Genomic DNA, 23,766 nt, shown 5'->3' with positions numbered 1-23,766 from the left:
AACCCGGTTGCCCAGCGATCGAGATAACGGATTAACATATTATTTGAAAAACCCTAAGCCGTCTCCAGTCACTTCTATCCTTTAGGTCGTGGTGGAGCAGCTGTTATTCCTTTATTTCAAATTTTGGGTTGAAACAGTATCGGAAATAATCGAACAATGATCATAATCAGATCCCGATAACAGTTCAGCAACTTCAGTATTGGTGTGAGTAGATGATCAGTTAAAAATGAGTTAAGGATTAGTTTCAAAAGTTTGGTAGACTGGATGTTAGTACTAGTGATGGGCGTTTCGGAGCGCACCAACGGCTCCGGAGACGGCTCCGGATCCGGCTCTGCTCCGACGGCTCCGGAGCCGGCTCCGGACTAACGGCTCTGCTCTCACGGCTCCGTTCCAACGGCTGCGGAGACGGCTTCGGGCCCACCGTTCCGGAGCCGGCGACGAATCAACGGCTCCGGACCAACGGCTCCGCACTAACAGTTCAATAGAGACATCATTGTATAATAGCGTGATAAAAAAACGAATATATATTCTCGCACGTGTGGAAGCTAACACACGGTATGATTGCAGTATTGATATGCATGACGTTCTGTAGCGTTTTTTTTTGATTAATTCTTTTAAACATGACCTACTCCACTATTTACGAATTTCCTCGATTACAACTTCATTGAAAAAGTTATTTTGGTCCTTTGTGTTAAAACCGGCTCCAGAGCCCTTGGAGCGGAGCCGTGGCTGCGAAGCCGGCTCCGGAGCCGTTGGTGCGGAGCCGGCTCCCGAGCCGTTGGTCCGGAGCCGGCTCCGAAATTGTCTGGAGCCGGTCGGAGCCGGCTCCGGCTTCGGAGCCATTTTGCCCATCACTAGTTAGTACCAAGACCGTTATAGATTACGAATTTTAGGACCGATAGAGGTACTGCAATCGTCCTGAGAACCATACAGTTGCATGATCATTTCGATGTGTTAAGCTCATTTGACTTTGAACATTTGTTGACCCAAAAATCCATTCGCAGGCCGAAATATCAACGTCGAATATTGATGCCAAAGGTGTTCAAATATGCAACGGCCCACGGTCACATGCCGCCCGTGGGCCGCTAGTTTGACATTACTGGTTTCCAGGACCGAGAAAGGTTCAAAATTGATATGGGTCCACGGATAGTTCAAAAACTGTATCAATTCCTGTACGATTCCGGTACTGAGATGAGTTTAAGTTTAGTTTTAAGGTCAGTTCATTGTTCATTATCACACATCGTTATGTTCAGGATTAGTTTAAATCCCGCTATAGGTTTCGTTCCAAAACCGGAACATGTACAGAATTAGCTCCAATATGGGTTCTAGATCCGAAGTGGATATATGTTTTGGGATCGATTCAAGGACCGGTATGAGTTCGAGATTAGTTCATGGACTGAAATAGGATAAGATCGGGATTATTTCGAAAAGAAAAAATGGTTTTCTAGTTTTTTTTTCTGTTGGTTTTATTTTTGTCACTGTGTATAAAAAATATTTCATCTTTTAACGGTGCAATAATTCCCAGTTAGCCAGCGTACACACACGTTGCAATGCTGCTGGTCGTCTCATCGTACAATCTATCCATTTACAGATATAAATATACATATAATGAAGGGTTTTCATTTTACTTTTCTTTTCCCATTCCTACGGGTGAGGATAATTTTTGCTATTCCTTACTATCTGTCCATACAGAAATAGAGCTATCCAGGTGTGTGCCCGTGTGCGCACCAATAAATTTCGAATAACCGCTCAACCGTCCTGCATGAACACAACAATCTGAGCTGTACGAACAAAAAGCTCAAGAAGCAAGAAATTCGCGCAAAGTATTAACATTTCTACAATTTAATTAGCTGTATCGGTTTGCATATCCTTGCGATCGATGTTATCAATCGTTGTTCCTACCTATAACTCGTTAAGCTTACATTTGTTTATTTGTTTCCTAGTATCTTCTTTCCAGCATAGACAGTAAGCCACAGTTAAATTATAGATGTATGTGTAGCAATTATGCACATTAGTCAATATAAAGCGCGTCCTCATGAACAGCAAGAGGCACTTGGTCGTCTTTTCATTTTCCATTCAGCTATACTAGTTCTGTGTTATTGGTCTACATTAAATGCATACTTCATTCTATACAAAGGGTTTTCCAGGATGATGCGACCGCTATTTTACTTTTATTGTCATCTAAGATAGATTTAAATTATTGTATCTTTCTCCCTTCCCACAAACTCCAATAAACAATCATGCTCGTGTGTCGCAAAATCGCAGTTCTTTTCGGGAGCGCTCCAGTTAAGCATTCACATTCACAGCCGTGGTCGCAGCATTTACTTTTACCTATCCGCGCTTGCGTGAGCTCTTTAACTCTCGCAAACAATGAAACATCAAAAATTTTATTGAAGCATTTACTCTTCTACCTTTTTGCTCACATGTAAAACCAGAATTTTGTTAATAAATTACACTATTGCTCTCACGCAATGCTTCTTTTCAATTATCGTATCCCTATAAAGTGTCTCACTTACAAGCGTCCATTGTTATGATACATAAAGGGTGTTAGGATATGGACGATTAGTTCATTTTGCTGTATGCTCTTCTTCTTTGAGAAAGAAATTCAGTACATGTAGCATATACTACGTGATAAGGCCGCCAGAACAATGTTCCTTTAAAGTTACTTTTTGTTTGATTGATTGTTTTTTATTTTTGGGTATCACTGGAAAGTAGCATCGTTTGTTTCTATGCGTAATTTGACGTTCTATCAGCGTAGAGTTTGTGTTATCTATGTTTATCCCTTTTAAACAGCCATTGGACTGCAAAGCCGCCCGAATTGGAAAAGCTTTTGATACCAATGCAAAGAATGACAACGGAACGGGGCGATTGGCAAACATTTTATATCTGTATACTTAATTTTGCTGCAAGCGCCATGTTATCTGCCGTCTACAGCCTTATGCGAAGTCCTGTAATGGGAGGTTCTGCAACGAAAATACGTTTTACAATAAATACAAGAACATACATTATTATGATTGCCATTGAAGTGTGTAGTTCATTTTGTGAGATTGTAAAGCATTGAAAAATTGAAAAGCGGAAACACATCGTTCGAAACATTTGCAAAAGAACAAGCCAAAAACGGCACTCACAGCAACATATAAATTAAAAAAAGAAATCATTCAAACACACCCCAAGTGTCCCGTGTTTGCATCTAATATATTTCACTTGTTTTTGTACAATCCGTGTAGTGGTTCTTTGCTCTCCGAGGATAACACACACGAAAATGTATAGAAAGTGAAAAGTGATCCTAATTATACAGTGATTCTAATCTAAAAGAAAGAAGTCACAATGTGAACGAAAAAAAAACACACTCAAAATATAGTGGAAAAGGAAAACAGTGTAGGTGTAATAGTGTATACGGTGTAGTCGACTGTTGAAAGACTTACCTCAGCCATATTTAGGGTAACAAAACATCACAACACACACAACTTCAACAAAACTCATATGCTACAGGTGCGTTCGATGAAAATATAAACAAATGCAAATCATATGGTAAGTGGTTAATTTTAGCTAGAATTTACATTATCTAAATGAGCATGCAAACGGAAGTTTAGTATAGTTAGGTGTCTCGCATACCTACCGTGTATAATTGAAGAAGAAGGATTTTGTATTAAAAATACAATGTTAGTGTGGAATGTTTGAAATATGTTTAAATATAAATATGTCCATAGACTTAATAATCAATAAATTAATGGAAGAAAGTGAGTTGAAATAGTACCTAAAAAAACTGTAACAGTATACAGACATTTTGTCGAATATGAAAATAAAATGCATGAAATGAAATAAATGCACTAAAAAAATAACATACACCAAACACTACTCGCACAGTCCACCACCAGAGTGATACACACACACATAATACACACACCGAATAAGAAACCAACCATGGAAGCACAACATTTAAAACATTTGTGAAAAGCAGTACAAAAGCATCAAAAATTATTTACCCCCAGGCCTGTTAACAAATCGCTTTCTACTGCAGACTGCTTGTAGTGATCGAAAATAGACACAGAGATTGAGGATTGAGGACAAATGTGCACATGCTGATATGCGCGCGTTTCCAATTCGTTCCCAACATTCCACTGACATTTCATTGGGATCTGTTGCTGGGTTCACGCTGGGTAGAAGCTATGGCGAGACCGACATCGACATTCGCCTAATAGCCAAATCGCTGCCGTGGAGCGTTGCGCTCGAGTATTCCACCGACGGCAGTGGTCGTAGCGGAACGCTTTCTCGTGATCAGCGTACTGGATTTCGAGTGATTGCTTGAGGTTGTGTGTGTTAAGTACCTGAATATGGATGAGGCAGACGTCGAACGAGACCAGGTTACCAGCAGATTCTCACCTCTTCGTTTTTCTTCTTTGTACTGCAGTGTCACCCGTACACCTTCGCAGGGCCAAATGGTATTTTTGATGACACGATACGTGAATCTGAGGGAAGGAAAGGCATCGTATCAATTACATTATTCAAACGCATTTGAGCACGCATCGGTAATTATACACGTACCGTGGTAGCAGGGCAAGTACGGAAGTAAGCAGCGTAATCAGATAATACTGTATTGTACTCATGCTCATATGAATAACCCAATAATTGGACGGCAACCCGAAGCAGTTGACACAAACCGAATTGTACGCAAATGCAAACGCATAGAACGACACTAAACTAATCACTATCGATAAGACATGCAAGATTGTCTGTTTGGAGTAGATATATATATATATAAAAAAAACAAGAAAAAGATTAATTGCATGAAGTTGATGTACATAGTTCCAATGCGCCTACATACCCATGATTTAATTTCTATGGCACAGTGTAGCAGCATCGTAAACAAGCAGGAGGACGTAATCGTTGTGCCAAACACCCATAAATCCACGTCCGATCCCCAGTACGCTGCCTTTGCTACGAAAAATATCACCAAACTCTGGTACACTGCATCGAGCATCACAATCCAAAAGGTAGACCACTTGTAGCCTTTCCCCCGACGTCCCTGTGACACGAAATCAATGAATGGTGGTAAGAAATAGATCGTGAATAATTTGTCAGTCCACCACGCGGCAGCACAGCGGTACACTTACATGCTGATACAACTGTGGATACGCCAGAAGAAGGTCGTCAATAATCTTCTTATCGTACACCCCAATTGCCAGCGGGGGAAGGGCCGTAAACAGCAAATTATAGATCATTAAGTACACTTGATCAATCATGACAGCACCGGAAAATCCACAGTAAAATTGGTACCAGAACAAAAGAAACACGAATGCCTGGCGAATGGAGTGGAGGGAAGGACATTAAAATAATTTAACAATGAGTTATTGCGCAGCCAGCGCATGGCAAATTGCACAGACAATCTATACGTACCGCATTTTTATAGAAAAAGTAGATGATCATGCGCGCCAATCGATCGTAATTCCAGTGTCCATGTACAAGCAACAACTTTTCCAACATTTTAAACTTGGCGATTGAAAAATCGGATGCCATAACTGCTTGCATGCCTTCCTGTCCGCAAATACCCACGCCAACGTCGGCCATCTTTGGTTGAAGAGAAAATAAATGCATGTCTTTGAGATCTAATAACAGCACAAATGTACAATAGGCACCAACCTGAATCATAGAGACATCGTTTGCACCGTCACCGATGGCAAGCGTGCTGATACGAAGCTCCTCTTTCACCACCTTCACGAGGAACGCCTTCTGCAGTGGTGTCGCCCGACAGCACAGCACAGACGAACAGTAACGGGTCAGTCTTAGGAATGGCTTGGTGAGGTTGGATCGCAAATCCAGTATAAAGGTGAGCGTTTTCCCATCCACGACTAGTGCGCGTGCTTTATCCAGCTGATCAAACGCATCGTCTGCATCGCTGGAGCCACCGTTGGAGTTGAGCTGCTTTTCTATTTCGTTGAGGTAAAAGTTTATACTCGCTTCCGCCGAATCGCGCGATCGGGCAGTCAGTTTAAGGATGTCCATCTGCGAGTTGAACAGCTTCGCCGAGTAGGCAATGTTAATGGCCGTTTCGGCTTTATCGCCCGTCAGCACCCAAATCACGATACCGGCTTGTAGCAGCGAGGTGATTGTCTCGGGAACGCCCTCCTGCAAACGATCCTCAATGCCGGTGGTCCCCACTAGCGTCAGGCCTCTTTCGAGCAATCCGAACGATTCTCGAATCTTGCGTTCCCGATTCTCCATGCTTAGTTCGCATTCCTCGTGCTTGCTGTACCATTCGCTAAAATCGGTCGCATCCAGATTGCGCTTGGCCATGACTAGCACACGCAGCCCTTGCCGTGCGTACACATTCAACTGATGCTGCGTCTGCTCTCGCAAACGATACTCTTCCGAGCCCGGCGTGCAAGGTACCAGATTCGGGATGATGCTACTGTCCGCACCCTTCGTGTACAGTACCACATCCTGCGTCCCCGTTCGCCGTACAACCACGGACATGCATTTGCGGGCAGAATCGAAGGGAAGCACTTTCAGCACCTCGTACTCTATGACGCCTTCACCGGGCACACTGACGAGGACGTGGTTTGGGCTTCGGTTCACCAAACAGCAGTCGTAGCTAAAGGCGGCATTGACAAGCGCCAGCTCATCAGGACTCTCTGCTTCGTAAATTGGTCGACTGGAGGCATGCGATGAGGAGCCCTGTGAAAAGGACTTTTGGAATTTCGATGCGCCACTGCTGCTGTTGTTCGAGGCGAATCGATTCTTACTGCTACTGGTGCTGCCCGTACTGCTCCTGTCGGCGCTCTTAAAAACGCCACCGCCCTTTGCGCTGCTCGCCACGTTGCCTAGCTTTGCTACGAGCGATTTCACCTTCGCCGTAGGCGTAGTCAGCGATTTTATCCGCATCGGCGGACTCTCGGACATGGGCGACGTTTCGGCCGAACTGCTAATCGGTGACAGCGATGGCACATGAGCCGCCTTCAGAGGCAACGAGGATGGTGCGTTCGGTGGCGGAGAAGGTGTTATGGACCGAGACTCCGTCAATCGGGCATACCGATCACCGATGGTTGGGTCGCACGCCGTCAGCGGGAGACTGCCACCGTCCGTGTCCACCAAAGCAGGCCGCACAAGCGTAACGCTCGTATCGCTATCGTTCATTTCGATCACGCCGCTCGCATTCATGTTATCTCGGTGCGGAGTCGCACTAACCACCACTGTATTGCATATAGCCAGCACCAGAAAGAATTCCTGTATTTGATTGGTGACGGTTTCGCTTCCACCATCGCCGGTATTCCGACCACCCACCGCTTGGTTTGCTGCCGTTTCTAGCGAGGACTGGGAATTTCCGCGGAAATTCTCCAGCAAGTTCAGATTGGGCTGAAGAATCGGTACCGGTGCACCGATTTTGTTCAGCTCCTTTTCTTCCTCCGTTTCCGGATGGTTGTAGTCCACGCCGACGATCGTGCACCGTCGGAATATCATGCGATTTTCTGTCAACGTGCCCGTTTTGTCCGAGAAGACGTACTGTATCTGACCAAGCTCCTCCGTGATGTTCATTGCACGGCATTCGGTTCGCTTGTTCGAATCTGGATCGTAAAGCTCAATGTTGTTGTGTATGTGGTATACCTGCATCAGTTTGCACAGCTCGATTGTAACATACAGGGAGAGCGGTATCATAATTTGCAGAATAATAACGAACGTCCAGAACGCTAGCAAACCCTCGTAGTCGGGATTGATCTCGAACGGTAGGAAAGGTATGCGGAATGTATCGTTGTTCGTACCACTGGACGTACCGTCGGAATCGGTTGCATAGAAGGAAAGCCACAGCTTGCATCCCACCGCACCGACGATGCACAGCACAATCAGTATGATAACGCACCTATGGAATTAGTGCCGCAGTGACATTAGTAGTGTAAACCGTGCTTACGTTAGGAGTTTCTTGTGTTGAAAAAAGACTTCGGGGTAAACCTACCATATAACATCGATGTTCATCTGCTGCTCGATACGGGATCGCTTATATCTAGGGCCACTGTTGTTGAGCATTGCCTTCGTTTCGTGTCCAGCGTACACAACGATTCCTTCTGCGTAATCCGTGTTCTAGAAGTGGCAGAAAATAAAATTCAATGATACTAATTTCTATGTATACTGCCAGCAGTCACATCATCGTTTGTCAGCATCTCCGTACCTTTAGTCGACTTTCTCTAAGCAGCAAACTCTCCGTCGAAACCGGTACTCGCTCCCCGGAAGGATGTATCACAGCACCGTGGAAGCGGTAGATTTTCGTTGACGGTGCATCGACTTCGATTCGGCTGGTGAACTTGTTCGGTGCGAAGCTGTGCTGCTTCTCGACGAAGCCTCGTACCACCTTCGAGAGTAAATTCAGGGCAATTGTTCCAGATCGTTTAGAATCAGCAAATGGAACGATAGAGAATGACATAAAAAAAGGTTCTACAACTTACCTGGCGTCTTTTCAGATTGGTTTCTCCGTCCAGATCACAGGTATCGATGTAGCACACACCGTGCGGATCGCTCGACTTGAGCAGCAGTATGTCAGCCGGTACACATTCGTTGTTGGACAAATGTACGAGATCGCCCACACGAACATCCTGCCAAAGGACTTTCTTGTATCGTTCTGATTCACTGCAATCATGGAGAGGAAAAAACAGTTATCATATGATTAAAACTATAATATCATTGGTTCATTGATAAAACTATTTCCACCTATGAAAACTATGTAAAAGTCATTTGACCAAATGGATCAAAATGATACTCAAAATTTTATCGCGAGGTGCACACTGATTTTTTGTTGGAATAAAAAAAATTATATCACTTCATACTGGAATTACAGATTTATAACTACAGTAAATACTTTTATAAGACACGAGCTTTCCAATTTGCCATATTCTGATTTCTTCAAAACTTCGATCGAACGCTGTTTGTGTTTATCCCAGATCGTCAGAAATAGGAACTTGATCTCAATTGTATTATTTTATACACAACTTAGTATCTTCTTCTTTGGCACAACAACCGCTGTCGGTCAAGGCCTGCCAGTACCCACTAATGAAGTGAGCTTGGCTTTCATTGACTTATTGTTACCATAGCAGAATAGTCAGTCCTACGTATGGATGCACGGCCTATTTGGGACTTGAACCCATGACGGGCATGTTGTTACGTCGTACGAGTTGACAACTGTACCACCAGACCGGCCCCACACACAACTTCGTATAGCTTGGTAAAAATGTGATAAGTTTGTATGAAAATCATGTTTGTTTAGGAAACACTTTTATAATTTTCATTGAATTTTATTGTTTTTCGTGGTGATGGTATTTTATAATAACTTTTTTTTCAAACCTCCGAATTGGCGTACCATGTCACTTTTGCATTTGTATGTAATTTATTGAACAATCTATATGTAATTGGATATTTGGACAATCGGTTAAACGCTCCACTTTAAATTGAGAACGCATCATTTCCGCATCTTCCTTAGTTGGCACCACTGATAGATAGGCTATGGTCTCTAGAAAAAGTTACTGAATATGCTGTTCTTCCGGCCTGCTGCCTCATCGAAAGCTTAGGATTTTACAAATGATTCCATCATAGGTGTTTTAGCTGTTTTATATTTCAGCTGCTTTCCAATCATTTCGTCCAAGTCCAAGTCTTCGTCTATACGTTTCGTATTTTTATTTTTTTGCATGAGCCATGGTGTAAATTTTTCCAGCCACACAGAACGTCCCCGAAAACTTGAAAGCGCAAGATTGACATTTCTGGATTCTATAGCATGTGCTGCCTTTTGTTCCTTTTTCTGTACGCAAACAACATCATTTTACTTGTACGAGGGGCGTCACAGTTATAGCTGACTGGAATTTTCAATGTATATGCTAATGGGTTAATTCAATCTGGTCAAAAGTTCAATTCAATATTTTTCCTCAACTACACGCGAGCGGGTGCGCGCGCCACTTAACAGTCACTGTAAACGTGGATAGTTCCTACTACAGTTAGAGCTGTTTACAGTATCGTCACCTATCCGATAATCATAATTCAAGAGTTGACGATTAAAGAGGCGTTTGAAACAAAACAACAAAAAAAAACCGTTCAGTTGTTACGCTCGTTGCAGGTCAGTGGCCAGTGGTGAAGGAACGGTAATAACAATTTCAAGCACGTACTACTTGTTATTCAACTTTAAGTGTCAAATGGATCAAACGTAGCGTTTCTTTCTATTGCAATGAATCAATGCATGATGGAGAGCAAAAGAGGCGATTGTCCTACTAATACAATATGATACATTTTACTCAACTCAGCGTTTGCCGCATTAATTGAATCCTTTGTTTTATTTACAATTTTGTAGCAATTCGTACAATTCAAAAAATACATTTAAAAAAACGTAACAAGTTCTATGACGAACAAATGAGCGCGTTTTACGGCCTTCGCATTGTACAATTATCGCATTCATAACCCTAATGCCCAACTATTTACTTCCAGATGGTTAGAAACATCAACGGTTGAATGATACATGTCAACCTTTAATTATTCTGTTTGTTGAATTATGCTTCTGATAACGGCGCGTGTGTGTACGGCAACATTACCGTAAAACGCATGACGAGGTCTAAAAGTTATACATTATTTATGTCTCCATTGCTTAGAACCCAGTCACTAGTCACCTATTTACCCAACACGACCAAATACTTAAAGCTTGATCGTTTAATGGCACAACGTTCCAGTAACCGTTCGGCAGTATTCACTCGTGCATGTGTATTTGAACTTCTGGACAATGAGTCCTTGTTCGGTTGTACCGCACCACCCATATAATACCCCCTCCCCTTGCTATTCTGAGACACGCTAGATGTTTTCCTTTGATTACTTATTCAATCATTTACCGAACGTTCTACCTCCCTCCCTTCCACCCGGGTGTATCGTTATCAATAATTCATACAACCTCGCTGGCGCGGATTTATTTGCTCGAGCGGAACTTGCCGAGACATTTTACCGTCACATCTTTACCGACTTTCTGCGTTGAATGCTTTCCAGGCGTGTGTCATTCCCCAACCCCCAAGGTACAGGGCGAAAAGCACATGTGGCCAAATGAAAATTCCATTACATATGGTGTATGTGGTGTGGTGCACGGGGTCTTATTAGCGCGAGAATCCAACGTTCACGTTGATCGATATCGATAAAAGATGTATGTAGCTTATGATGGAGTAACAACACAAAAAACATCATCAAATGAACTAAACTTCTCGCACTGCAAATGCCATTTCTTTCCAATGCTACATGGGAAACATGAAATGAAGCAATAATGTACTAGAATTATTAATAACACACTGCGGGGATGCAACAAACACCAAAAGGTCTGTGAAATCTGGATCATTCTAGAGACTGCAGGAATCAAACCACTACGCCAATCAAACTACTCTTCCCATAGGAAGGTTCGTTAGCAGGGGCAAAAGCCTCAATCAAAGACACAAAGGCCGTGATACATTGGCACGGTTCCATCAGTGACGGAACAAGATATTGTGCACATCGTAAAAAAAATATTTTAAACTTTCCTGCAAAAAAAAAAACGAAGAAGGCAAATGACATAAAACCGAGGTAGTATCATTACCTCGCAAGATGCATCAGCTTTTTGTTTTGTTGGCAATATGGACCCAACACATATCGCTGCATGGCATCATATGGCTTTGGTGGAGGGCCATTCTGACGCCATGTCCACGCTGCGGTTGCCATTGATTGATATTTACTGGTGACATCGTGTGTAAGCTTTCATTTGGCCTAACTTTCCCTTTCCTGTGTTCCTCGCATTGCTCGGGTTGCTTTCCATGTACTGGGGACTTTTCTACACGTCTTTATTTTATTGTGTGGGCTCTGACCCTCTCGCACCTCGTAGGAATGTCACATTCAGGCGGCGTGAAAATGTGTACTTCAGCGCGTACGATAGCCTTACTACCGCGGCAAGGTTTCGTCGTGCATACATAGCCCTTCAAGGACAATTTACGGTTGACACACGCTTAGACCCCGTCCTTGCAATCATTCGCACATGATACGCGTTATGGAACTGGCTCTATGTCATCGGGTTTTTGTGTGTGTGTATGTTGTAGTCTAGTGAATATAGAAAACAAAAAACGATTCCAACATTGATTGTGCACATTGGCGGTCATACGGGTCAACGTGGAGTGGGTCTACGAGAAGGTCGTGATTGAACATTCCTTTCAAGTTAATTGACGCCAATTGATTATAAACTATGTTGTTACATTAATGTCACTTAAAACCGGTATTCAGAACAGAATTAAAATAGTTTATTAAAAATAAGTCACTACTAAGATGTAGCTAGAATCAGTAGACGCAATCTTTCAAGTAGTATAGACGTTGATAATACGTTCATTGATAACATCTCTATAAAGAAGTGAATGAATTTTTAGTTTAAACAAAATAGTTTTTGAAATCTAGGATCACTTGTAATAGAAATATTGTCAGTGTCTTAAAACTGAAAGTTAAATTAATTCTAGAATTGCCGTTGTCCCAAATAAAACGACATATTTAAGGTCATCTTCATAGCATTGCGAAGAACATTGTTTTACCAAGTGCAAGCCTAAATTCGTTCCCCCCACGTTTGTGTTCCAAGTATTCAATATTAGATGGCCCCTTCCTTGCGCCTTTAATAAATATTTATGTGTCAATAAAGCAGGTACGGGGGCACGTACATATGCACGAAACTTACGATGTATCTGATGATAGGTGGACCACCACACTTTACTTTCACTCACTCGCCATTGACCGATTGACTGACTGTAGAAGGATGGGAGGCAAGTTGGCCCTCTTTCCTATGTTGATTTCTTGCGGTCGGTGCCGGAAGCACGATACTCGCGTGATCGCCCGTGAACATAGACAATTATGTGTAGGAATTGGTGTCCAAGGAAAGCAAAGAAGACAGCAACAAAAAACGACGCCAACATGCCCTTCCAATGTCTGTCCTGCCCAGTGTTGAAAACTCCGTCCGGTCATGGTCAAATCGCCGCGTGTATTTTGCAGCACGGTGTTGAATGTGGTAGTGCCCCGCATGGTGCTGTTGTGGTGGTGGTTATGGGGCCTATATGAAGGTAAATTACTTTACACCTGCGTTGCCACCGTTCGTCGGGCCCCAACCATCAGCTGGATGTTCGTGTGTATGCGTCGTCGTATGCCCATTTAAGCGCAACCGCAGCCAACGATGACAATCGGTGCTATAGCTCTAAGGGTTTGAGATGCAACACTCCATTTCCTGTACAACCAGTGAGCACAGTGTGAAGGTGCACGTTTATTCGGTACTGGCTCACGTTCACTTCCGCGAGCGGAACAGAGCAAAGGATAGACGCGACCTTGAACCTTACCCAGGTTGCCAGTTACTAGCCGCGAAGGCACCTCTAGACAGCCGTTCGCTATATCATTGGGGCCCTGGGGAACAGAAAACTGGTTTGTGGTACAGTTTCGAGGTTCAATTCGGGGAACGACTATGTGAATATGAGCTGCGCTTTTTGTCGTTATATGACCGAGCAGGACGGCGAGTGAAGGACATGCCAGAGTAGGGCCACTCCACTAATTACGGGCAAACACACTAAAGCGATTGTACTCGTCACGTGCATGCTCAGTACACCGTACCTCTAATCCTTTCGTCAGCTCGATGCACGTTCGCACATACATGTGACAACAATGCGAGTGCAGTGCACACACGCAACCATCTGATCCGCCATCTGGTCAATATGCGCATACCTGACGCTGAATCAAAAGCAACTGCACGAACTGTATGCACAGCCAAACTAACCGTCGCGATAGAAAAAGCAATGAAAAATCCCAGCTTTAGTAGACGCTAGGATGATGCCACTTGACAAAGCATTATTGCAAAAATTAAACGATGCAAAAAATTTACACAAAATAGTACTTTAAATACCTCGTCATGGTTACACAGTTACTCATGGAGCAACAGTTCATTAGAAGCGGCAACTTCATTGTAAATACACGCTCTGTTCATGACTTATTGATGGCCGGTCAGTAAGCCACACTAATTGACGGCACAGCGTGGGAGGTGTAGAAGCCGAAACAAATGCGCGTCATCTTTGTCAGATCTTTGCTCCAAGTTCATGGAAATTCCCACTACTGCTGCTCCTGCTTCTGCTAGTACTAAGCGCTATTTTATAATTCTAAGAAAACTGTAACTAAATTTACAAAACATTATTCGTTTTAGTAAAGTCTTCTGTAAATGTAGTAAAATCTTCCTCAAATGATGGACGCACACTATGGTGTCACGAGACATCGTTGTGGGTATCAGCAGCTCAAAGAGCTATGAATACATTATGCTACTCCTGGTATTGCGAATCAAACATAATACGATTTGTCTAAAAGCATCGCAACACACAATATCGACCATAACGAAGAAGGGTGGCCCTTGAAGAAGCAGGAAAAGGAAAATGTTTTTCCTCCCCCAGAAGCATCGATGCGCAAACCGCTTTTTCGCCACCAAACGGAACTGAGAGAGACGATGGTTATGGCGATTATACTGATGATGATGAAGCGTACTAACTATTCACAAACACAACACTTTGTTGTTATGGTTATTACTCTTCACCACACATTTCCGTGGTGGTGGTACCACGTTAGCGCACAACACGGAACCCGGACAGCATCGGCAAACAGGCACACCACAAATGACTTATTTTGTAATTTACCATACGGTAAACAAATGATCTCTAGCTGTCCAGGGACGATCCATGCCTAGTTTCAACACCAAACACAAACCGTATGTACAGCACACAAATACTGAAAATGGTGTTTTGAGTGCAGTTGGTGAGACCTTTTCCCGAACGTTCGGGTGTTTTTCTTTCTTTTAAACTCCAAAGATATTACAAAATTTTTGACACACCATCCTAATTGTAAGGAATGTTTGTAAATAAATCGATCTTGTTGCATCAGTTGTTGTCTATTGAAAGTGGAATCAAATTCGGGTCATTTTTCTTTTCCAACCTCATAGTGGTATTTATTAAGCCTAACCAAATGCACCACCCCGAATTTAGCGGTTGGCGACAAGCGAGACAAACGCACACCATAGCGGAACTTGGGGCAAGTGTGCCACCTTAAGCATTTCAAGTTATAACTCGCTAAAACGTGTTTTTCAAAAGCCGATTTAAATCTCATAACCATTTTACATCTATTTCCTCACTTATAAATGAGTTTCGCTTGAAAAAAGTGCAAACAAAACAGTTTTTGAAGCGTTTTAAAAAGGGTCCAAAAAGACGTTGTTTTTTGGGCTATGGGGCAAGAGTGCCACTCGTATGGGGCAAGACGGCCACCTGGTTAAAATAACCGTGTTTCTTAGATAATTGGAAATTATTACGTTTATACCACTAGTATATGTATTCCTACATGTATTTAGTCCTCAATGAACCCTTTTTGACCACCAACTGTACCACAATATGGTTTGTTACTGTTCTGTTTTTCCGGGGTGGAATCCGCTCACAATAGCGCACCATTCTGCAGCACGCTACAACAATGTTTACATTTTTGACAGCTCGCGCCTATGAAAGATGGTGGCACACTTGCCCCAAACAGAGATGGCACACTTGCCCCAAAAGCTGTAACTTTTTTGAAATTGAATTTTTCAGTGACAAAAAGAAATTTTTTTTCAACTAACCCCACAAAAAATTTCACGTTTTCTCAGCTATACGGTGGTGTAAATATTTTCTCGGTTGATTGTTCGCACGATTTTTGAGAGCTTATTTGGTTGGATTAAAAAATTATAATATTCTGCTCACTTTTGAAATTCAATATAAATCAGTTTAAAACAATGGGAAATATCGATTGGTCTATATGAAATTAGGCTCAGAATACCTAGTCATTGGAAAGCAACCAACTGTATACACAATTGATCATTAAATTAAAGTTTTTATGGAAAAATGCTTGGTGGCACTCTTGCCCCGTATGGCACACTTGCCCCAAATTCCGCTACCAGTTAAGGAATTGCTCTTGCGTCATAAAGGTGTGGCCAGCAGTTCGTCTCGTGAAGATTTTACTTGCACGTGGTTGTACATTCCTATGCTATACGGCCTTGTTGCATCAATCATACTGACCTAAGATTTGATATATTAGAGCTCGATTCATATTGCCCATTCTTTGCTATTTTACATTCAGTCAATTTTCAGTTTGATTAACAAATTGAAACGAAGAGGCAAAATAAAATCATCCAACGAACAATTGGGAGTTTCCTTTACATTACTATACCTCCATTTAACTCTCTCCTTAGGGCGGGGTTCCATGTTATTGCTGTGACGTATGACATTCAAATCGTAATCGCTACGTTACGTCCTGCGGTTGTTGAGTCGAATCAAAACAACCAATTACCTCTCTGGCCACTTTAAATGATTACTACGATCCACGATTACCGGATCGCAATGCCCTGGCCGAGGTCAAGGTTCGGGGGGAATGATTGCAGGAGTTAACAACAATACACGACGAGGGTTACCCCGATGCGTCATTGATAATGGTGGCATTTACGGCATTTATTATTCATTGAGCATTGAGGCGGACCGTTCTTTAACGTCTTGAAAGCATCTTTCTTCGCTGGAAAATTATAAATTATCTACTCCACTCACCGTACTCCGTGACTCCGTATAACAACCCAATCCTGCTTGGGTAAAAACTTTATACTATCATGTCAAGATATTACACCATATCCGAAGAAAACTTTTTTTTATTCTCTAAAGAAGGCCACATATTTGTACTTTACAAAACCGGATGAATTTAACAAAATAAAATCCATTACTGTGTATACACATTCATTTTACTACGATACGCAGGCAAATATTGCCTGAGGAAAGTTAGTTGCCAACCGGACTGCTACTGCCTTGTTCATCGCCAAACAGTAGCGAGATCGACCGATCAAAAGAGCGTAATTGGCCCCAAGATCTGTCGCCATGTTGACCAGCTGCTGCAAAATGGTGGGTGTGATGGTCTTGCTTTCACTAAAAAACTGCAACAACAAACAGATTTAACAATTAACTGGCAAGTCGGAAAAGGAGACGCCTGTTCGCCTCAAACTGTTTTTGAAACTCTTATCCTACCGCAGTGAGAAACATGTCCAGCTGCATCCGCGCATTCAAGGGGCTCGAGTTGGCGAGTCCTCCAACAGCACTGACCAGCTGATTGAAGTACTGGGCAACGTCTTTCTGGATGTCCTTTACCGCAGTAATCTCACCACTGACGGGTGCCGATACATCGTAATCGCTGCCGGAAAAGCATTCGCTTAACTTCCGCGAAGCGCTACTGAAATCGCTGATGAATTTGTGCAAAACCTGATCGGTGCAGACCACTTTGTTCGTGGTGGTGGCCTGGCTTAGGATGGTTAAGATTGAATGCGTCATGGCCGTAAAGCCCGATGCAAGTGTGTCTCCGAAGCTTTCCAGTGCATTATCACTAAAATTGTTCCGTACTTTTTCTAGGCTATTTGATATCACCTTCGTCTGCTGTACAATCGTACTGAGGTAAGAGTTGTACATGTCGTTCGCTGTCAATGCATAGTCCGCGGACGATCCTCCCACGTACAAATCATTGAATTCCTCCATTCGCTTGGAAAACTGTGCCACACTGGACTGAATCGAAGGCTGCATGTCATTTGCTTCCGAACGGAACGTCCTGTTCAGCTCGTTGAAGCGTTCGTACGTGGAGCACAATGTTCCGTCGATGCTTTGGAACGCACTGTCCATGTTGCTGAGAAATTGAGCCATCTTATCAGAGGCCCAACGCATGGTACTACCAAATCTGTTGAAATATGGCAGCACCACCGACTCATGATACACGACCATATCGGTAAGCTTTTGCGCGACATTGACGACTGTCTGCTTTGGGATAGTGCCGTAAAACGTGGCTTGCGTAATTCGGTTGGAAGAGAAGCGTAGCATACCTGGTTGCGCCGTGTTTTCGAAAAAGCTAGTCACATCGTTCAGCGTTTGAATGATGGTTGAGAAGTCGGGCGTGAAAGCGGAATTCTGCAGTATCAACCATTTGCCAAAACGTTCATCGATCGTGACTGCGGTAAAGGATTTCAGATTGGTAAGCACAACGGAGAAAATGGTGTTTAGATTGCCTGTGTTCGCATTCGTCACCGTGTTTACTTCTCGTGCGATCGCAGCGAGAGCTGTGTAGGCCTGTGGTACCGAGGTGACGAACGATGTAGCCCCACTTTGCAGCAGGAATGTGCCGAACGACAGTTCTCCGACACTGCTGACTGAGTTGACGATCTGCTGCGATACGATCATAAGCCTCAGGCAGGCATTCGTTATGGTTGCAGCTTCCGGAATGTTGGGTGAAACATCGATACCGAACAGCGCCTCGCATCCCTTGAACAAAACACATATGCGCAGTATGAGCAGATACTAAAACAGCTATGCACATTTATGATCACTCTACTTACAGCTAGTGCATAGAGCAGCAGAGCAATTTTTATCAACTTCATTTTCGTCCCTCAACTGTTAACTAAAAACGCGTGCGATACCGCAACGCAATCTAACCTGCGGATGTACACGCTCTCACACGCTGCTGAAATGCGGCCCATCTTACAACAGAGGCAGCAGCAGCAACAGCAGCGAAACCAGCTGACAAAATAAACCATTCAAATACATGATTGATATTGACGCAACACCACTACGAAATTTGGTCGAACCAGATTCTGATTCAGAGAAGCAAACACAGAACTAAGAACACGATTTTCTTCAAGCAGACAGTGGCCAGGCACCACCCGTAGAGGTATAGTTCTGATTTTTTTAGGTCTCCCAAACAGTACAAACACTCCAAGCCGAACGACCGCGACCAGTGCTGCCACCGCCTTGCCTTAGAAGCCGCGTGTGTGATTTACTTTCTGACAAATTTTGGTGCATTGAAATAATCCTTCTAATACGACGGTGAAAAACGATGGGTCTTCGATGGGGAACGCTTCGTTTGGCAGCCCTGTGGGCGTTGTTTGTGTGCTTGCAGGTAAGCTACGTGTACGGCCGCCGCTCCCCCGAAAAAAACCCCGCAAATTGTGCCACCGTTTGACATTTAAATTGGACATGCAACGATTTCTGCTTTCCTTTACATCTTCCGCTCCCGTCCAGCTTGCGGGTGGTTCTCCCTTCTTCGGTGTGTCAGTTCAGGGAGGCTTCCAAGCAGAAGCTGACATAGCAGTGGCAGCACGAGCTATTCGGTTGGTGGCCGAGTCGTCCCAGCAATCGATGGTAACCTTTTCGACGAAGCTACCGTTGAATACCGCAGTCCACAGCGTTACCGCCGGCGCCGTACTGCAGCTGAATACTATTGCACTTACCAACGTCGCCAACCTTACCGATCGCTTAAGCTGGGCGGCGATCAACAAAACCAACCCACCGGCCGAAGTGTTCTCAGCGTTGAAAACTGTTTACACTGATGTTGTAACCAGCATGCAACAAGCAGCACCCGCCGCCGTCGAATTGATTACCTCTTATTCCGCTGCCAATGGTGCCGCGATTGCGAGATCCAGCAACAACATTTTGCTTATCTTGGCCGACATTGCCAAAAGCCTATCGCTGTTCAGCAGCACTATCGACACGTTTCCCACACCAATAACAGCGAAGGAAGTGTTTGAGAAGCTAACCAAATTTCAAATTGCCAACATTGTCGGGGCACTGGATGCACTTAGGGCCGAGCTAACGGTGTTGGCCGGTAAGCTGAAGGATACGGCAATGACGCTGACCGACTCGGACGCGCTCATCTCGAACTACATCAGCATGCTGTCTCAAGCATTTGGTAATATTGACTTTAGCCTGTCCAACGTGTTCAACAGGTTGAGTGGGCTGTCGGCTGATTTCGAGAGGCAACTGCGAGCCTCAGAATTTACCATTATGAATGATGTGCAGTCATTCAACGCCAAGATCACCGCTTTCAAGGATAACATTATCGCCCCAGCGGCTAGTCAGATCCTCTCGATCACGAGAATTTTTAGCGAGAAGTACAGCGAATCCTACACGATTATAAAGCCAAACGTCGAGGATCGGCTACAGCTGGTGGAAGATACCGCCACCGATACGGTGCTGAATGCGGTGCAGAATCTGCTCTTTACCACCTATCGCGTGCTGGAAAGTGCAATGCGCCGCATTCCGAATGCGCCCGTGCGGGGGAAACCTTGTGCCAGCGAGTTTATCAACCCTTACGTGCAGAATTTGTCCTCCAACATGGCTTCATCGCTTACCGGTTGCATCTCTTCCACGGCGGCCCAGGTGGAAGCGGTGCTTCGGGCGCAACTTCAAGCAATCGGTGCACTGGTAAAGGACCGACAGACATACTTCAAGATGTGGAACGACGCCATTAACGGAGTCAGCAGTACCTCTGACGTTACTACACGAACTGTCGCCTCTATAAAGCTGACTGCGGTTAGTATTGAAAAAAATGTTTACTGACGAGAGTAGCATTGTTATCAATCATTTATTTTACTTGTTCTGCTTAACATTCAATTTCAGCGCACGGCTAATCTACAGCTCGATACTCAGGCGCCAATGTTGGCGACCCTGTTTTCAATCTACGCACAGTTGGTGTCCAATTTGGATGCTATACTTAACCGCAACAAACTGTGTATTACAATCAAAAGTGCAGAACTGTCTGCCCAGCTGGTTATGGCCTCGGCAAGCTTCAACACTTGTATAGATAGTTAGAATATCTTGTAAGTTGGAGAGGTATCTCAACTTAGATTGTTGCAAACTATGCAATCATATTATGAACTACATGGCGCTATGCACGAATAGTTTACAATTTTATTATTACTTATTTTTATCATGAGTAAATTAAAAGTAAACTCAGCCAAAATTAACACTTAAGAAATTTGCTATGAATTTTTCACATCATGAGAAAACTTTGTTTTGTCAAATTATAGGTAATTTTCATATAATTTGCTTGATGTGGTAGGTTTTAGCCACTAATTAGTTATTTGATCTGATTTCAATTAAATATTTCATTTCTGCATCTTTTAAAATGGTTTTTAAAATTCGACCAAGGAAATTTATTTTGGATTTGACATTTGATGTGTCAAATGAGTACAATTTGTTCGAACTACTGTCAAATTTAGAAGTATGGTATGGCGTATATCGGGGCATGCATGTAATTTCATAATAACTTTTCGTAAAATAAATTTGCAAAATAATTTAACAGATCGCAAACAATCCAACAGAATGTGTAAATTTCAAAACTTAAAAACACTTATTCACGAGTAATTAATATTATTAAATAAAATAAATGGCGTGATCCGCTAAATAAATGAATAATAATAGAAAAGAATCATGTTTAAGCAAAAAACCAACAATTTTACCTTATCTAAACATTAACAAACATTAGTCAAAGCTAAAATAAGCAGACAAAACAAATAACAGTTTTTTTGTTTAGTGATTAGGTTCCAATATGTTTCTCTGAATTTGCTACGCCCGACAGGAATCAGGTCCAACCGAATTTATAACAAGATTGCCCATCGGTACTAATTTCGTCTAATCGCCCGATAAGCCAGCCAATAAACTGTGCCAGATAGCAATGGACGTGAGCAGATACGGACGTGTAATCTATGCCCCGATGGAGTTTGTTTGGACGTTGTTTGGATATTTCCTTCTTCATCATTGCGGCCCTTTCCTCCTACAACGCTTATCCGCCTTATCGGTTAAACCATTGCCATCGTGACAATTCAAATTTAATGATAACAACCACAACCCAAATGCGCAATAGAACGCTTTCCATTGATCAAAAGAGTATTTTTACATTGGGTCACGGAAACAGTTTGTGCTATGGAACGGTGGTTTGCAATGGTCCGCCGTCGTGTGCGTATCGGAAAGCCGGCAACTTCTTCTACCGACACACAAATGACTATCAGATTCTGCCCCATCCGGTGTGCTATCAGCTACCATCAACTGATTGTTTGGTCCTGTAATGTTGTTATTCGTTCTCGATCGATAACACCAGATTGTGATGGACAGGCATGGTCTGTTTAAAATTGGTCCACGTTTCAACTGCCTGCTGGTAAGTCAGTGACGGTAAGGTAGGTTGAACAATGAAAACTTTTTTATAAAAGTGTGAGAATTGTGCTATTGAAAAATAACTTGTAATCTACTTATTTTAAACAACCGACACAAAGTAAGCATTCCTCGTTCGGTGCTCTTCAAATCTTGAACGGGCAGAGCAAAGCACACGCTAAAGCCGCCCTGTAAAAGCCGCAACACATGACCACACGGGACACTAGCGCACACCAATTTTGCACCAGGTTACGAGAAGAAGTATAAATAATAATAAGGCACGCTCGTAACGCCGGAGACGCTACAACTGTGCGACAATGTCACGAAGTGGCAAAAATTTGGTTACGCAATACTCACGCTTAGCTTCACTTGCAGAGATTCACAGTTTTCTAGAACTAGAAACCGAGAACGGGCGACGAGCGAAGACGTCAACCAGACGGCGACGAAAATGAATGTGCTCGTCCATCTGTGACCGTATAAGAACAATTTGTGGCAGAAAAAAAGGCCAACGCTAATTATTGTGTTTCCGTTGCTTTCTGTTGTTTTTCATGCTTCTTTCTGTCGGCGTCCGAAAGGTGCACCCCGGTAGGTACCCATATGATGATTTATACGGCTTTGTTTCTATTTATGAAACGTTCACTTTCGTCACTGCGGTTCGGTCTCTAAGTATTTTCAACTGCTTCAAGCGGACAATCCCAGTCTGCTGATTGCTGCTGTTATTGTTGTATAATCCATTACTGTTGATTTAATTTACATAGTGTTTAACAACATTTTCTTCCACTTCTTCGGATTTTTTAAAACAAAAACCAAATCCTGGATGTTGTTTTTGGGCCACCACCAACAGCAAATGAACATTATTCTGATTCGATCGATCATCGTAGGTGCTGTTTATCTTAGAACGTTCGATAGCTCACACACACACACACACACACACACACACAAACACACGCGCGCGCGGGAACATTGCGTTTCCTTCACGTCAAAATCTAAACCCATTGAAGCGACTAAAAAGGAAAATAAACCATGTACACCCGGAAAAAAAACATTGAAAATAGTGTTGGTGGCAAAATCAACACCCCGCATGCCTCAGGACAGTGAGGAAACGTAAATATAAAACAATCTATAATTATGTCGTGAAGCGTACACTTAGTTACCACACAACACCACACTATCATCATCAGACTTATTGTAGCGTGCGAAGGGTGGAATGTGACCAAACTGGAATAGCGTGGTGCTTCCTTCTACCCAGCAAGGTACACACTAATGTGACATATTTATTGCTTGTGGTCGCGTCCACGAGCCAAATGCCATCCTAACTCGCACTCGATGTACTATCAATGTGCGGCAGAAGGAACGATCGTCTGTAGCCGCCTATCTCTGTGCCACATTCAACCATTCGCTCATCCATTGAACGGTGGACACGTGGACAAGCAAGCAATATGGTTCGAGATTATCCTGCCCATATTTGCACGTACCGATCATGGCGGGGCCAAAAGAAAGAAACACCGCCGAGAGCTTTGTATCCTGCAAGGCCCCATTGTCTAGGCGCTGAGGCAATAGAAAAAAGAAAAAAACACAGCCAAGGAGAAGCACATTTCAACACACACAGAAACGGATGTTCGAAACCGTACCGTTGCAAGATAGCGAAAACAAGGCATGATTTGTGTATATATGACAGAACAGAGCAGAAATGGTGGAACCGATAAGTGAAAACACGTTGCCCTGTCGCGTCTGTTGGCTCGTGTTGCTAGTTTTTTAGTTTGACATTGAA

The 23,766-nt window shown here is 43.2% G+C and overlaps 3 protein-coding genes across 8 annotated transcripts in view; 1 reads left to right on the top strand and 2 right to left on the bottom strand.

The window, feature by feature from the left end:
- Nucleotides 1-2,691: 2,691 nt before the first annotated feature.
- The window catches only part of LOC121595488 (phospholipid-transporting ATPase VD), a 34,911-nt gene continuing 13,836 nt past the window's right edge, over nucleotides 2,692-23,766 (bottom strand). For 3 of the 6 annotated variants that reach the window (XR_006005180.1, XR_006005179.1, XR_006005181.1), the window contains exons 3-12: nucleotides 8,436-8,616; nucleotides 8,162-8,341; nucleotides 7,949-8,073; nucleotides 5,641-7,855; nucleotides 5,398-5,568; nucleotides 5,115-5,300; nucleotides 4,826-5,026; nucleotides 4,546-4,733; nucleotides 3,987-4,469; nucleotides 2,692-2,963 (exon numbers count right to left, since the gene is read on the bottom strand). Coding sequence is in view for 2 of the 6 variants with exons in the window: in XM_041919511.1 (XP_041775445.1) it covers nucleotides 2,918-2,963; nucleotides 4,329-4,469; nucleotides 4,546-4,733; nucleotides 4,826-5,026; nucleotides 5,115-5,300; nucleotides 5,398-5,568; nucleotides 5,641-7,855; nucleotides 7,949-8,073; nucleotides 8,162-8,341; nucleotides 8,436-8,616 (3,634 nt within the window). In the remaining 4 variants the exon portion in view is untranslated. Of the gene's footprint in view, nucleotides 2,964-3,168; nucleotides 3,309-3,986; nucleotides 4,470-4,545; nucleotides 4,734-4,825; nucleotides 5,027-5,114; nucleotides 5,301-5,397; nucleotides 5,569-5,640; nucleotides 7,856-7,948; nucleotides 8,074-8,161; nucleotides 8,342-8,435; nucleotides 8,617-23,766 lie in introns of all 6 variants that reach the window. The other 3 variants (XR_006005182.1, XM_041919511.1, XM_041919512.1) reach the window with 3 other exon arrangements.
- On the bottom strand, nucleotides 16,670-18,521 carry LOC121595490. Its single transcript, XM_041919514.1, has 3 exons — nucleotides 18,407-18,521; nucleotides 17,058-18,332; nucleotides 16,670-16,966 (listed from the first exon to the last, which is right to left on the bottom strand). Exons 1-3 carry the CDS (start codon nucleotides 18,446-18,448, stop codon nucleotides 16,781-16,783), a joined length of 1,503 nt encoding a protein of 500 aa, XP_041775448.1. The 5' UTR covers nucleotides 18,449-18,521; the 3' UTR covers nucleotides 16,670-16,780.
- LOC121595489 lies at nucleotides 18,739-20,918 on the top strand. Its single transcript, XM_041919513.1, has 3 exons — nucleotides 18,739-18,966; nucleotides 19,089-20,378; nucleotides 20,466-20,918. Exons 1-3 carry the CDS (start codon nucleotides 18,904-18,906, stop codon nucleotides 20,655-20,657), a joined length of 1,545 nt encoding a protein of 514 aa, XP_041775447.1. The 5' UTR covers nucleotides 18,739-18,903; the 3' UTR covers nucleotides 20,658-20,918.

The sequence above is a fragment of the Anopheles merus genome, chromosome 3R (genome assembly GCF_017562075.2).
Source record: "Anopheles merus strain MAF chromosome 3R, AmerM5.1, whole genome shotgun sequence".
NCBI lineage: Eukaryota > Metazoa > Arthropoda > Insecta > Diptera > Culicidae > Anopheles > Anopheles merus.
The sequence above is the reverse complement of the archived record's forward strand: the minus strand, read 5'-3'. Positions and strand labels throughout refer to the sequence as shown.

What these genes read in the sequence shown, in the direction of transcription:
- LOC121595489 (XM_041919513.1), top strand. Translation starts at nt 18,904, where the DNA reads ATGGGTCTTCGATGGGGAACGCTTCGTTTGGCAGCCCTGTGGGCGTTG. An exon ending in CGTTGTTTGTGTGCTTGCAG is followed by an intron (nt 18,967 to 19,088) that starts GTAAGCTACGTG and finishes GCTCCCGTCCAG; the next exon opens with CTTGCGGGTGGTTCTCCCTT. An exon ending in CCTCTATAAAGCTGACTGCG is followed by an intron (nt 20,379 to 20,465) that starts GTTAGTATTGAA and finishes ATTCAATTTCAG; the next exon opens with CGCACGGCTAATCTACAGCT.
- LOC121595490 (XM_041919514.1), bottom strand. Translation starts at nt 18,448, where the DNA reads ATGAAGTTGATAAAAATTGCTCTGCTGCTCTATGCACTAGCT. An exon ending in TGCTGCTCTATGCACTAGCT is followed by an intron (nt 18,333 to 18,406) that starts GTAAGTAGAGTG and finishes GTTTTGTTCAAG; the next exon opens with GGATGCGAGGCGCTGTTCGG. An exon ending in TGGACATGTTTCTCACTGCG is followed by an intron (nt 16,967 to 17,057) that starts GTAGGATAAGAG and finishes TTGTTGTTGCAG; the next exon opens with TTTTTTAGTGAAAGCAAGAC.